This window comes from Scyliorhinus torazame, chromosome 1, assembly GCF_047496885.1.
Source record: "Scyliorhinus torazame isolate Kashiwa2021f chromosome 1, sScyTor2.1, whole genome shotgun sequence".
Taxonomy (NCBI): Eukaryota; Metazoa; Chordata; class Chondrichthyes; order Carcharhiniformes; family Scyliorhinidae; genus Scyliorhinus; species Scyliorhinus torazame.
This window is the reverse complement of record NC_092707.1, coordinates 419276041-419290681: the sequence shown is the minus strand read 5'-3', so window position 1 is coordinate 419290681 and position 14641 is coordinate 419276041. Positions and strand designations below refer to the sequence as shown.

At 49.5% G+C, this 14641-nt stretch overlaps 1 protein-coding gene across 1 annotated transcript in view; it reads left to right on the top strand.

Moving 5' to 3' along the window:
• LOC140428640 (junctional adhesion molecule C-like) overlaps positions 1-14641 on the top strand; it is a 74091-nt gene that overhangs the window by 14812 nt on the left and 44638 nt on the right. Inside the window, exon 3 of the mRNA XM_072515317.1 lies at positions 6247-6585. Within this exon, the coding sequence (XP_072371418.1) occupies positions 6247-6585 (339 nt within the window). The remainder of the gene's footprint in view (positions 1-6246; positions 6586-14641) is intronic.

Below are 14641 nucleotides of genomic sequence, written 5' to 3'. Positions count from 1 at the left end.
TTTATCATCAATATCTTTAATCACGAGGGCGGTACACTGGAGCAGTGGTTAGCACTGTTGCCTTATAGCACCGAGGTCCCAGGTTCGATCCCGGCCCCAGGTCACTGTCCGTGTGGAGTTTGCACATTCTCCCGGTGTCTGTGTGGGTCTCACCCCCACAACCCAAGAAGATAAGCAGGGTAGGAAAATGTTCTCATAATTAGCAAAAAAAAAGAATTGGGTACTCTAAATTTTTTTTAAATGTCCTTAGTCATCCAGGGTACTCGATCTTTGGACACCCTGTATTTATTTCTCATGGGTACGTACCTAGCTTGCACCCTATTCATCTCTCCTTTAAAGTCTCCCAATTTTCATTCAATGTTCTATCCACTAAAATGCATTTCCAATCGACCTGCTCCACTTCAACTTTTGGACCCTAAAATCCGCCTTTTCCAGTCTGGGATCTTAATCCGTGACTGATTTTTATCCTTTTCCAACTTAATATTGAATCGTATTATATTATGATTGCTATTTCCCAATTGCTCCCCCAGTCTGACATTCTCCACCTGCCCTGCCTCATTCCCTGGGACCAGTTCCAGCACAGCTTGCTTCCTGGTAGGACTGGAAATGTACTGTTCCAGAAAGTTCTCCGGCACATACGGCAGGAATTTCCCCCCCTCCATGCCCGACACTCTACCCATTTCCCAGCCTACCTTAGGGTAATCCCCAACTATCACAACCCTACTTGTCCTGCAGGTTCCCATAATCTGCCTACAAATTCTCTCTTCCACTTCCTCCCCACTATTTGTTGGTCTGTAGTAAATACCCAACACGCTCTCTGCTCCCTTCCTGGTTCGCACCAATAACCATATCGATTCTAATTCAGGAACCGCATCTCGTCCAAGAGCACTGACACTACCTTTGACCAAGATTTCACCACTTCCCCCCTTTTTACCCACCCTGTTCCGACTAAAAAACACATAACCGGGATGTTCAGTATCCAGTCCTGTTCTGGTCTGAGCCATTTTTCTGTCAATGCGACTGTGTCAGATCCCCCAGAACAATATCTGCTTCCAGTAGCCCAGTGCTGTTCACTAGACTCCGTGTATTTACACACAATGTAACCCCGCCCTTACCTCTTTCTTGCCCTTTGGGAGACGACTATTTCTTTGTTTACTGTCAACACTCAAACCCTCTCTCATTTCCTTTTCTCTATTCCCCATCTCTCTTTTGCCCTCACTGCTACTTCTAGAACTGGGCCCATTAGTTAACCCCCCCCCCCACTGATTTACAAGTTTAAATCCACCCCCACTGCACTATTTACCCTCTCCGCCAGGGGATTGGTTCCATTTCGGTCCAGATGAAGCCCATCTCGTCTAAACAGCTTTCTCCCGTCCCAAACCCTGATCCCAGTCACCCAAAATCTAAACCCCTCCCTTCGACACCATCCCTCAAGCCACGCATTTACCTCCCTGATCTGCCTTTGTCTAAATGGTGGAGCTCGGAGCGCAGGTAGTATTTCTGAGATTACCACCCTGGTGGCCTCGCGTTCCAACCTACTCCCCAACTCCTGAAACTGGGCCTGCAAAACCTCAAAACTGTCCCTCCCCATGTTGTTGGTTCCCACATGAACCACAGCCTCTGGTTGTTCACCCTCCCTTTCCAGAGGTTTGTTCAGCCGATCCATTAGGTCCCAAACCCTGTCACCCGGGAGGCAACTGACCAAACGGGACTCACGATCTCGGCTGCAAACTGGACTGTCTATCCCTCGAAATATTGAGTCGCCCACTACTACCACCTTTCTAACCTGCCTACCAGACTTCCTCTCCTTTCTCAGAGTAACCTCAGGCACATAGTACTATGGTATTCCCGCGAGTCATCCATGCCTGATGTGGTCGGTATCCCACCCCTTCCCTGAAGTGTCGCCGCGTCAGAAGCTCAGAATCCAGCTCATCAACTCAGAGTTGAAGTTCCTCAAGAAACCAACACTCACTACAGACGTGCTCACTGGGAACCACAATGGCGTCCACCAGTTCCCACATCATGCAGGAACAACACATCACTTGACACTCCATCTCTATTTTATTAAATGTGTTTAATTTATTTAGCATGAAAAGGGCCACAGAGATTTCCCTGTCATGGGAGAGCGCGGAATGGGAGTCCAGGAGGTCCAGGGTGTGTCCGAGATGGAGGTAAATAAATACACCCCCATCAGGTGAGTGGCGCCCTCTAAGAACAGCACCTCTGGGCCGCAGTCCTTGCCCGAGCAACGTCAGGACCAGGCCCATTGGCCAAGGGCAGCTACAGCCAGGTGAGACTCCTCCCCTGAACCCCTGGACGGGGGCGCACAGAGGTGCTGCACCTGTGGTCGGAGAAACCGCAGGGACCAGGAACCCTAAACCAGCCAAGAACGCTTCGCCAGGTCGAGGGACTTCCCCACCTTGAGCCAGGGCTTTCAACCTGGCTCAGCCCGATGAGTGCATGTCGGTAAACCTCATCGCCGTGCCGCAGCCTGCCCCCACCACACAAACAGGAGCAGGAGGAGGCCATTCGGCCCTTCGAGCCCATTCATTCTGATCATGGCTGATCAGAATATATCATTGGCACCAATTCAATAGCCTGATCCCGCTTTACCCCCCGGATCCTGTGATCCCCTTCACCCTCAGTACAATATCTAACTGCTTCTTGAAACAATACAATGTTTCGGCCTCAACTACTTCCTGTGGGAGTGAATTCCACAGGCCGACCACTCTCTGGGTGAAGAAATGTCTCCTCATCTCAGTCCCAAATCGTCGACCCCAATTCATCTGAACTCCAGCGAATACAATCCTAACCAATTCATTCTCTCCTCATGCGTCCAAAGTGCTTTGTGGTCAGAGTGCCTTGTGGTCAAAGTGCCTTGTGGTCAAAGTGCCTTGTGGTCAAAGTACCTTGTGGTCAAAGTGCCTTGTGGTCAAAGTACCTTGTGGTCAGAGTGCCTTGTGGCCAGAGTGCCTTGTGGTCAGAGTGCCTTGTGGTCAAAGACTCTTGTGGTCAAAGACTCTTGTGGTCAATGTACCTTTTGGTCAGAGTGCCTTGTGGTCAGAGTACCTTGTGGCCAGAGTGCCTTGTGGTCAAAGACTCTTGTGGTCAAAGACTCTTGTGGTCAAAGTACCTTTTGGTCAGAGTGCCTTGTGGTCAGAGTGCCTTGTGGTCAGAGTGCCTTGGGGTCAGAGTGCCTTGGGGTCAGAGTGCCTTGGGAGCTGACTGTCACCAAGGGCAGACATCGATGACGAGGTTCGAATCTGTCTCCAGTGTGTCAGCACAGCCTCTGGAAGCGAGTGTTTGAGCACCAGGACCTCAGACGAGGCACCAAGCTGATGGTCCACAGAACAGTGACAGCCACCCTCCTGTATGGTTCAGAGACGTGGACTATGTACAGCAGGAACTGCAACACGCTGGAGAAGTACCACCAGCGCTGCCTCTGCTAGATCCTGCAAATCTATTGGTCGGATAGGCACACCTCTCGTCAATGTTCTCACTCAGGCCAATGTCCCCAACATCAAAGCATTGACCACCTCGATCATCTCCGCTGGGCTGGCTACAGCATTGACCACCCCGATCATCTCCGCTGGACTGGCCACAGCATTGACCACCCCGATCATCTCCGCTGGGCTGGCTACAGCACTGACCACCTCGATCATCTCCGCTGGGCTGGCTACAGCACTGACCACCTCGATCATCTCCGCTGGGCTGGCTACCGCACTGACCACCTCGATCATCTCCGCTGGGCTGGCTACAGCACTGACCACCTCGATCATCTCGACTGGGCTGGCTACAGCACTGACCACCTCGATCATCTCGACTGGGCTGGCTACAGCACTGACCACCTCGATCATCTCCGCTGGGCTGGCTACAGCACTGACCACCTCGATCATCTCCGCTGGGCTGGCTACAGCACTGACCACCTCGATCATCTCCGCTGGGCTGGCTACAGCATTGACCACCTCGATCATCTCCGCTGGACTGGCTACAGCACTGACCACCTTGATCCTGTCCGCTGGGCTGGCTACAGCACTGACCACCTCGATCATCTCCGCTGGGCTGGCTACAGCATTGACCACCTCGATCATCTCCACTGGGCTGGCTACAGCACTGACCACCTCGATCATCTCGACTGGGCTGGCTACAGCACTGACCACCTCAATCATCTCCGCTGGGCTGGCTACAGCACTGACCACCTCGATCATCTCCGCTGGGCTGGCTACAGCACTGACCACCTCGATCATCTCCGCTGGACTGGCTACAGCACTGACCACCTCGATCATCTCCGCTGGACTGGCTACAGCACTGACCACCTCGATCATCTCCGCTGGGCTGGCTACAGCACTGACCACCTCGATCATCTCCGCTGGGCTGGCTACATCGTCCACATGCCTGATACGAGATTCCCGAAACAAGCTCTCTCCTGGGAGCTTCGACATGGCAAGCGAATCCCAGGGGGGCAGAGGAAATGCTTCAAGGCACCCTCAAAACCTCCTTGGAAACGTTTAACATCTCCGTCAACACTTGGGAATCTCCTCCTGGGAATCTCCTTAAATTTACTCAATGTCCCGACGTGCACCGCACTCTGGGGCAGCGAATCCCACAGATCCATGACCCCTTCAGAGAAGTAATTTCTCCGCATCTCTGTTTGAAATCTGCTCCCCCTCATCCCAAAACTGTGACCATTGGACTGTCGGAGATCACTGGAAACTGATATTGCTGGATAGTTATTCTGCAACTAATACTCCAGGATATTACTCTGCAGTTAATACTCCTGGGTATTACTCCATATGAACACAAGACCATAATACATCGTAGCAGAATTAGGCCACTCGGCCCATCGAGTCTGCTCCGCCATTCAATCATGGCTGATATTTTCTTACCCCATTCTCCTGCCTTCTCCCCATAACCCCTGACCCCCTTATTGATCAGAGAGAGCGAGAGACGGAGGCTGAGGGGCGACCTGATAGAAGTTTATAAAATTATGAGGGGTCTCGATAGGGTGGACAGTTGGTGGCTTTTTCCCAGGGTGGAATTGACAATTACAAGGGGGCACAGGTTCAAGGTGAGGGGGGAAAGGTTCAGTGGAGATGTGCGGGGGAAGTTTTTTACACAGAGGGTGGTGGTGGCCTGGAATGCACGGCCAAGTGATGTGGGTGAGGCAGATACGTGAGCGACCTTTAAGACTTATCTGGATAGGCCCATGAACAGACGGGGTATAGAAGGATACAGGCGGTTGGTCTGGATAGGACACAGTGATCGGCGCGTGTTTGGAGGGCGAAGGGCCTATTCCTGTGCTGTTTTGTTCTTTGTTCTAACCAAGAGCCTATCAATCTCATCTTAAAGAGCATCATAGTGCAAGTGAATAATATTCTTCGAGGGAACAGATCAGTCCGAGGGGGAGTCGTTGAGGAGTCTTGTAGCTGTGGGGAAGAAGCTGTACCTATGTCTGGATGTGCGGGTCTTCAGAGTTCTGTACCTTCTGCCTGATGGAAGGGTCTGGAAGAAGGCAATGCCTGGGTGGGAGGGGTCTCTGATAATGCTGTCTGCCTTCCTGAGGCAGCGGGAGGTGTAGACAGAATCAATGTGGGGGTGGAAAGCTAGTGTGGTGCATTGGGTTGAGTTCACCACACTCTGCAGTTTCTTGCGGTCCTGGACCGAGCAGTTACCACACCAGGCTGTGATGCAGCCGGATAGGGTGCTGCCTCTGGCACATTTGTAGACGTTTGTGGGAGTTGATGCAGGCATGCCAAATTTTTTTATTTTCCGTAGGAAGTAGAGACGTTCTGGGCTTTCTTGACTGTTGCATCAACGTGAGTGGACCAGGACAGACTGTTGGTGATGGTGACCCCCAGGTGTCTTAAAGACACTCAGTGATTTGGCCTCCACAGCCTTCTGCGGCAAAGAGTTCCACAGATTCACCACCCTCTGGCTGAAGAAATTCCTCCTCACCTCTGTTTTACAACTAATACTCCTGGATATTACTCTGCATTTCATAATCCTGGATATTACTCTGTTGCTAATACTCCTGGATATTACTCTGTAGCTAATACTCCTGGATATTACTCTGTAGCTAATATTCCTGGATATTACTGCACAGCTAATACTCCTGGATACTACTTTACAGCTAATACCCCAGTTTAAATCCTGATAACCATTTTCTTTAATTAACAGAGCAGTGACATTGGACTGAATCAGTTATACAGATACTGATTTTGACCTTTCTATTTTTTTCCCTTAAAGGTGCAAATGTTCCCATCCTGAGTCAGCCGGAGGTGCTGAATGTCAGAGAGGCTCTCACTGCCCAGATCCAATGCTCAGTGCAGAATGTTGACTTGAGTAGAACTGACCTGCACTGGGTTCGACGCAGTCTGAGAGGCTATGAAAGGTTTGCTACACACCGTGCTGATAATTCTGTGGAAATGGAAGAAGATTTAAAAGACCGATTTCAATCTACCAGAAATATCTCCAATAATGTCGTCACTCTAACAATCACAAATATCCAACAGGAAGATGTGAGTGTCTATTACTGTGGGGTGTGGTCTGAGGTGTATGGAAGTGGAACCCAGTTGAATATCACCGGTAAGAACTCCTTTAAAATCCATTCTATCACTGCCTGGAACAGACAGGACTGGGCATTTTCCCTGAAGCACTGCAGTCTTTGTGGAGATTGATGTGCTCCTCCTGTGCTATGTGGTAAATCATGGAAGCTTCAGTTGTCCCTGGTGACCACGTGTGCAGGAAGTGTGTCCAACTGCAGCTCCTGACTAACCGCGTTTCGGGGCTGGAGCTGAGGGTGGATTCACCGTGGAGCATCCGCGACGCTGAGCAGGTCGTGGACAGCACGCTCAGTGAGGTGGTCACACCGCAGGTGAGGACTGGACAGGCAGAAAGGGCATGGCCACCAGGCAGAGTAGAGGAAGGCAGGTAGTGCAGGAGTCCCCTGTGACCATCCCCCTTTCTAACTGATAGACCATTTTGGATACTGTTGGGGGAGATGCCTGTGTCGGGAAAGCAGTGACAGCCAACTTCATGGCACCCGTGGGTGGGGCTGCTGCACAGGAGGGGAGAATGTCAGTGGTCAGCGATTCAATTGTAAGGGGAGCAGAGAGGTGTTTCTGTGGCTGCAAAAGAGACTCCAGGATGGTGTGTTGCCTCCCTGGTGCCAGGGTCAGGGATGTCTCTGAACGAACAATGGCCATCCTGAAGGGGGATGGTGAACACACAGATAATGTGGTTCACATTGGTACCAACGATATCGGCAGAAACAGGATGAGGTCCTGGAAGCAGAATTTAGGGAGCGAGGAAGTAGATTCAAAAACAGGTCCCAGAGGATAGTAATCTCTGGATTACTTCCGGTGCCAAGTGCGAGTGAGTATAGAAACAGGAGGTTAGTCCAGGTGAATGAATGTCTGGAGAGATGGTGCAGGAGGGAGGGCTTTAGATTTCTGGGACATTGGGACCATTTTTGGGGATGTTGGGACCTGCACAAGGCGGACAGTTTGTACCTGAACTGAAATGGGACCAGCATCTTGCAGGGGGGTTTGCTAGTGCAGTTGGGGAGGGTTTAACCTAACTTGGCAGGGAGCTGGGACCCTGAGAGAAGGTGCAGCAGGGATAGATGCACAGCCAACATTCGAGGAGACGTCAAGTGAGTCAGGAAGTTCGGGAACAGTTAAGTAACAAGGGGGTTTGGCAAGATTGGCTGGTATCTATTTTAATGCAAGGAGGTGTCTGACAAACAAGGAGATGGCTTGAGGGCACACATTGAACCATGGGGACATGATGTCACTGCTGTCACTGAGACATGGTTGAGAGAGGGGCAGGATTGGCAGCTCAATATTCGAGAATACAATATCTTCAGGTGAGTCAGGGAAGGTGGTAAAAGAGGAGGGGGTGTCGCAATTTTGATCAGGGAATCAATGACAGCAGTATGGAAGGACTCACAGAGTTTTTACGGCACGGAAACAGGCCCTTCGGCCCATCACACCCCTGCCACCCACCTAATCCCGTTTCCCAGCTCTTGGTCCGTCGCCTTGTATCTGCGGCATTTCAACAGCTGATCGAAACACTTCTTGAAAGTTGTGAGGGTTCCCCCTCTACCCCCCTTTCAGGCAGCGAGTTCCAGACTCCCACCTCCCTCTGGGTGGGAATGTTTTTCCTCACATCTCCAGGGAGAATTCGGGAATAGGGCCAGTATGGCTCTGAGGAAGAGCAGACAGGGAGATGTTGCTGAACACAGCGGGTCTGGTGGCCTGAAGTGCATATATTTTAATGCAAGAAGTATTACGGGTAAGGCAGGTGAACTTCGAGCTTGGAACTATGATGTTGTTGCCATTACAGAGACCTGGTTGAGGGAAGGGCAGGATTGGCAGCTAAACGTTCCAGGATTTAGATGTTTCAGGCGGGATAGAGGGGGATGTAAAAGGGGAGGCGGAGTTGCGCTACTTGTTCGGGAGAATATCACAGCTGTACTGCGAGAGGACACCTCAGAGGGCAGTGAGGTTATATGGGTAGAGATCAGGAATAAGAAGGGTGCAGTCACAATGTTGGGGGTTTACTACAGGCCTCCCAACAGCCAGCGGGAGATAGAGGAGCAGATAGGTAGACAGATTTTGTAAAGGAGTAAAAGGAACAGGGTTGTTGTGATGGGAGACTTTGGCCGGGATCCTCCCGCAATCGGCGGGGGGGGGCCCGTACCGGCGCCTAGAGCGACGTGAACCACTCCGGCTTCGGGCCGCCTGGAAGGTGCCGAATCCTCCGCACTTCCGGGGGCTAGGTCGGAGCTGGAGGGGTTGGCGCCGCGCCAACGGGCAGCATAGGGCCTCCGCCGGCGGCGCGAGTTGGAGCATGCGCAGGACCACTGACGGGGTGTGTCTTCCCCACGCCGGCCATCGTGGAGCCTTACACAGGCCGGTGTGGAATGAAAGAGTGCCCCCACAGCAGAGGCCCGCCCGCAGATCGGTGGGCGCCCCCCCGAAGACCCCGCTAACCGCCCTTCAAGCCAGGTCCCGCCGTGGGGGACAATGTCCATTTCACTCCGGCGGGACTGGCCAAAAACGGGTGGCCGCTAGGCCCATCGGGGGGGGGGGGCTGCTGCCAACAGCCCCCGACCGGCGCGGCGCGATACCCGCCCCGCCCTAAAACCAGCCCCGGAGTATTCGGCAACCGGAGTCGTAGCAGCGGGGCGGGATTCACCCCCCCCCCGCCCTTTAAATTCCCCAATATTGACTGGGACTCACTCAGTGCTGTGGGGTTGGAGGGGGCAGAGTTTGTAAGGAGCATCCAGGAGGGCTTCTTAAAACAATATGTAGACAGTCCAACTAGGGAAGGGGCGGTACTGGACCTGGTATTGGGGAATGAGCCCGGCCAGGTGGTAGATGTTTCAGTAGGGGAGCATTTCGGTAACAGTGACCACAATTCAGTAAGTTTTAAAGTACTGGTGGACAAGGATAAGAGTGGTCCGAGAATGAATGTGCTAAATTGGGGGAAGGCTAATTACAACAATATCAGGCAGGAACTTAAGAACATAGATTGGGGGCGGATGTTTGAGGGCAAATCAACATCTGACATGTGGGAGGCTTTCAAATGTCAGTTGAAAGGAATTCAGGACCGGCATGTTCCTGTGAGGAAGAAGGATAAATACGGCAGATTTCGGGAACCTTGGATGACGAGTGATATTGTAGGCCTCGTCAAAAAGAAAAAGGAGGCATTTGTCAGGGCTAAAAGGCTGGGAACAGACGAAGCCTGCGTGGAATATAAGGAAAGTAGGAAGGAACTTAAGCAAGGAGTCAGGAGGGCGAGAAGGGGTCACGAAAAGTCATTGGCAAATAGGGTTAAGGAAATTCCCAAGGCTTTTTACCGTACATAAAAAGCAAGAGGGTAGCCAGGGAAAGGGTTGGCCCACTGAAGGATAGGCAAGGGAATCTATATGTGGAGCCAGAGGAAATGGGCGAGGTACTAAATGAATACTTTGCATCAGTATTCACCAAAGAGAAGGAATTGGTAGATGTTGAGTCTGGAGAAGGGGGTGTAAATAGCCTGGGTCACATTGAGATCCAAAAAGACGAGGTGTTGAGCGTCTGAAAAATATTAAGGTGGCTAAGTCCCCAGGGCCTGATGGGATCAACCCTAGAATACTGAAGGAGGCTAGAGAGGAAGTTTTTTTACGCAGAGGGTAGTGGGTGCCTGGAACTCGCTACCGGAGGAGGTGGTGGAAGCAGGGACGATAGTGACATTTAAGGGGCATCTTGACAAATACATGAATAGGATGGGAATAGAGGGATACGGACCCAGGAAGTGTAGAAGATTGTAGTTTAGTCGGGCAGCATGGTCGGCACGGGCTTGGAGGGCCGAAGGGCCTGTTCCTGTGCTGTACATTTCTTTGTTCTTTGTTCTTTGTTGAAATTGCTGAGGCCTTGACATAAATGTTTGGATCCTCACTGTCTTCAGGTGATGTCCCGGAGGACTGGAGAATAGCCAATGTTGTTCCTCTGTTTAAGAAGGGTAGCAAGGATAATCCAGGGAACTACAGGCCGGTGAGCCTTACTTCAGTGGTAGGGAAATTACTGGAGAGAATTCTTCGAAACAGGATCTACTCCCATTTGGAAGCAAGTGGGCGTATTAGTGAGAGGCAGCACGGTTTTGTGAAGGGGAGGTCGTGTCTCACTAACTTGATGGAGCTTTTCGAGGAGGTCACAAAGATGCTTGATGCAGGTAGGGCAGTGGATGTTGTCTATATGGACTTCAGTAAGGCCTTTGACAAGGTCCCTCATGGTAGACTGGTACAAAAGGTGAAGTCACACGGGATCAGGGGTGAGCTGGCAAGGTGGATACAGAACTGGCTAGGTCATAGAAGGCAGAGAGTAGCAATGGAAGGATCCTTTTCTAATTGGAGGGCTGTGACCAGTGGTGTTCCACAGGGATCAGTGCTGGGACCTTTGCTGTTTGTAGTATATATAAATAATTTGGAGGAAAATGTAACTGGTCTGATTAGTAAGTTTGCAGACAACACAAAAGTTAGTGGAATTGCGGATAGCGATGAGGACTGTCTGAGGATACAACAGGATTTAGACCATTTGGAGACTTGGGCAGAGAGGTGTGTGTCTCTTAATGATCACGTCCATTAAACGTACAGTCTCTCAAAATTAACAAAGGTCATTACAGTTACCGTGTGGCTCTTAGAATCATAGAATTTACATTGTAGAAGGAAGTCATTTGGCTGATTGAATCTGCACCCTTGGAAAGATCCCCTCACTTAAGCCCACCCAATCCCCGTGACCCAGTAACCCCACCTAACCCTTTAGGACATTAAGGACAATTTATGATGGCCAATCCACCTAACCTGCACATCTTTGGACTGTGGGTGGAAACCGGAGCACCCGGAGGAAACCCACGCAGACACGGGGAGGATGTGCAGACTCCGCACAGACAGGGATCCAAGCCGGGAATCGAACCTGGGACCCTGTAGCTGTGAAGTAACTGTGCTAGCCACTGAGCTACTGTGCTGCCCTGATGATCACCGTCCATGGCAGTTACAGTCTCTTAATATTAACACATTCTCTTACAGTATCATGCATCTCCAAATGAACGCAGCCCATTACAGTTACAGTGTGTGTCTCCGAATGATCACAGTCCATTACAGTTACAGTGTGTGTCTCCGAATGAACACAGTCCATTACAGTTACAGTGTGTGTCTCCGAATAATCACAGCCCATTACAGTTACAGTGCGTGTCTCCTAATGATCACAGCCCATTACAGTTACTGTGTGTGTCTCCGAATGAATACAGTCCATTACAGTTACAGTGCGTGTCTCCGAATGATCACAGCCCATTACAGTTACAGTGTGTCTCCTAATGATCACAGCCCATTACAGTTACAGTGTGTGTCTCCGAATGAACACAGCCCATTACAGTTACAGTGTGTGTCTCCGAATGAACACAGTCCATTACAGTTACAGTGTGTGTCTCTGAATGAACACAGTCCATTACAGTTACAGTGCGTGTCTCCGAATGATCACAGCCCATTACAGTTACAGTGTGTCTCCTAATGATCACAGTCCATTACAGTTACAGTGTGTGTCTCCTAATGAACACAGTCCATTACAGTTACAGTGCATGTCTCCGAATGATCACAGCCCATTACAGTTACAGTGTGTCTCCTAATGATCACATCCCATTACAGTTACAGTGTGTGTCTCCGAATGATCACAGCCCATTACAGTTACAGTGCGTGTCTCCGAATGAACACAATCCATTAAAGTCACAGTGTGTGTCTCCGAATGAACACAGTTCATTACAGTTACAGTGTGTGTCTCCGAATGATCACAGTCCATTACAGTTACAGTGTGTGTCTCTGAATGAACACAATCCATTATAGTCACAGTGTGTGTCTCCGAATGAACACAGTTCATTACAGTTACAGTGTGTGTCTCCGAATGATCACAGTCCATTACAGTTACAGTGTGTGTCTCCGAATGATCACAGTCCATTACAGTTACAGTGTGTGTCTCCGAATGATCACAGTCCATTACAGTTACAGTGTGTGTCTCTGAATGAACACAATCCATTATAGTCACAGTGTGTGTCTCCGAATGAACACAGTTCATTACAGTTACAGTGTGTGTCTCCGAATGATCACATCCCATTACAGTTACAGTGTGTGTCTCCGAATGATCACAGCCCATTACAGTTACAGTGTGTGTCTCTGAATGAACACAATCCATTATAGTCACAGTGTGTGTCTCCGAATGAACACAGTTCATTACAGTTACAGTGTGTGTCTCCGAATGATCACAGTCCATTACAGTTACAGTGTGTGTCTCCGAATGAACACAGTTCATTACAGTTACAGTGTGTGTCTCCGAATGATCATAGTCCATTACAGTTACAGTGTGTGTCTCTGAATGAACACAGTCCATTACAGTTACAGTGTGTGTCTCCTAATGATCACAGTCCATTACAGTTACAGTGTGTGTCTCCTAATGATCACAGTCCATTACAGTTACAGTCTGTGTCTCCGAATGAACACAGTCCATTACAGTTACAGTGTGTGTCTCCGAATGATCACAATCCATTACAGTTACAGTGTGTGTCTCCTAATGAACACAGTCCATTACAGTTACAGTGTGTGTCTCCGAATGATCACAATCCATTACAGTTACAGTGTGTGTCTCCTAATGAACACAGTCCATTACAGTTACAGTGTGTGTCTCCTAATGATCACAGTCCATTACAGTTACAGTGTGTGTCTCCGAATGAACACAGACCATTACAGTTACAGTGTGTGTCTCCGAATGAACACAGCCCATTACAGTTACAGTGTGTGTCTCCGGATGAACACAGTCCATTACAGTTACAGTGTGTGTCTCCGAATGAACACAGTCCATTACAGTGACAGTGTGTGTCTCCGAATGAACACAGTCCATTACAGTTACAGTGTGTGTCTCCGAATGAACACAGCCCATTACAGTTACAGTGTGTGTTTCCGAATGAACACAGTCCATTACAGTTACAGTGCGTGTCTCCGAATAATCACAGCCCATTACAGTTACAGTGTGTGTCTCCGAATGAACACAGTCCATTACAGTTACAGTGTGTGTCTCCGAATGATCACAGTCCATTACAGTTACAGTCTGTGTCTCCGAATGAACACAGTCCATTACAGTTACAGTGTGTGTCTCCTAATGATCACAGTCCATTACAGTTACAGTGTGTGTCTCCGAATGAACACAGTCCATTACAGTTACAGTGTGTGTCTCCGAATGAACACAGCCCATTACAGTTACTGTGTGTGTCTCTGAATGAACACAATCCATTACAGTCACAGTGTGTGTCTCCGAATGAACACAGTTCATTACAGTTACAGTGTGTGTCTCCGAATGATCACAGTCCATTACAGTTACAGTGTGTGTCTCCGAATGAACACAGTTCATTACCATTACAGTGTGTGTCTCCGAATGATCACAGTCCATTACAGTTACAGTGTGTGTCTCCGAATGAATACAGTCCATTACAGTTACAGTGTGTGTCTCCGAATGAACACAGTCCATTACAGTTACAGTGTGTGTCTCCGAATGAACACAGTCCATTACAGTTACAGTGTGTGTCTCCGAATGATCACAGTCCATTACAGTTACAGTGTGTGTCTCCGAATGATCACAGTCCATTACAGTTACAGTGTGTGTCTCCGAATGAACACAGTCCATTACAGTTACAGTGTGTGTCTCCTAATGATCACAGTCCATCACAGTTACAGTGTGTGTCTCCGAATGAACACAGTCCATTACAGTTACAGTGCGTGTCTCCGAATGATCACAGCCCATTACAGTTACAGTGTGTCTCCTAATGATCACAGCCCATTACAGTTACAGTGTGTGTCTCCGAATGATCACAGTCCATTACAGTTAAAGTGTGTGTCTCCAAATGATCACAGTCCATTACAGTTACAGTGTGTGTCTCCTAATGAACACAGTCCATTACAGTTACAGTGTGTCTCCTAATGGTCACAGTCCATTACAGTTACAGTGTGTCTCCGAATGAATACAGCCCATTACAGTTACAGTGTGTGTCTCAGAATGAGCACTGTCCATTACAGTTACAGTGTGTGTCTCCTAATGATCACAGTCCATTACAGTTA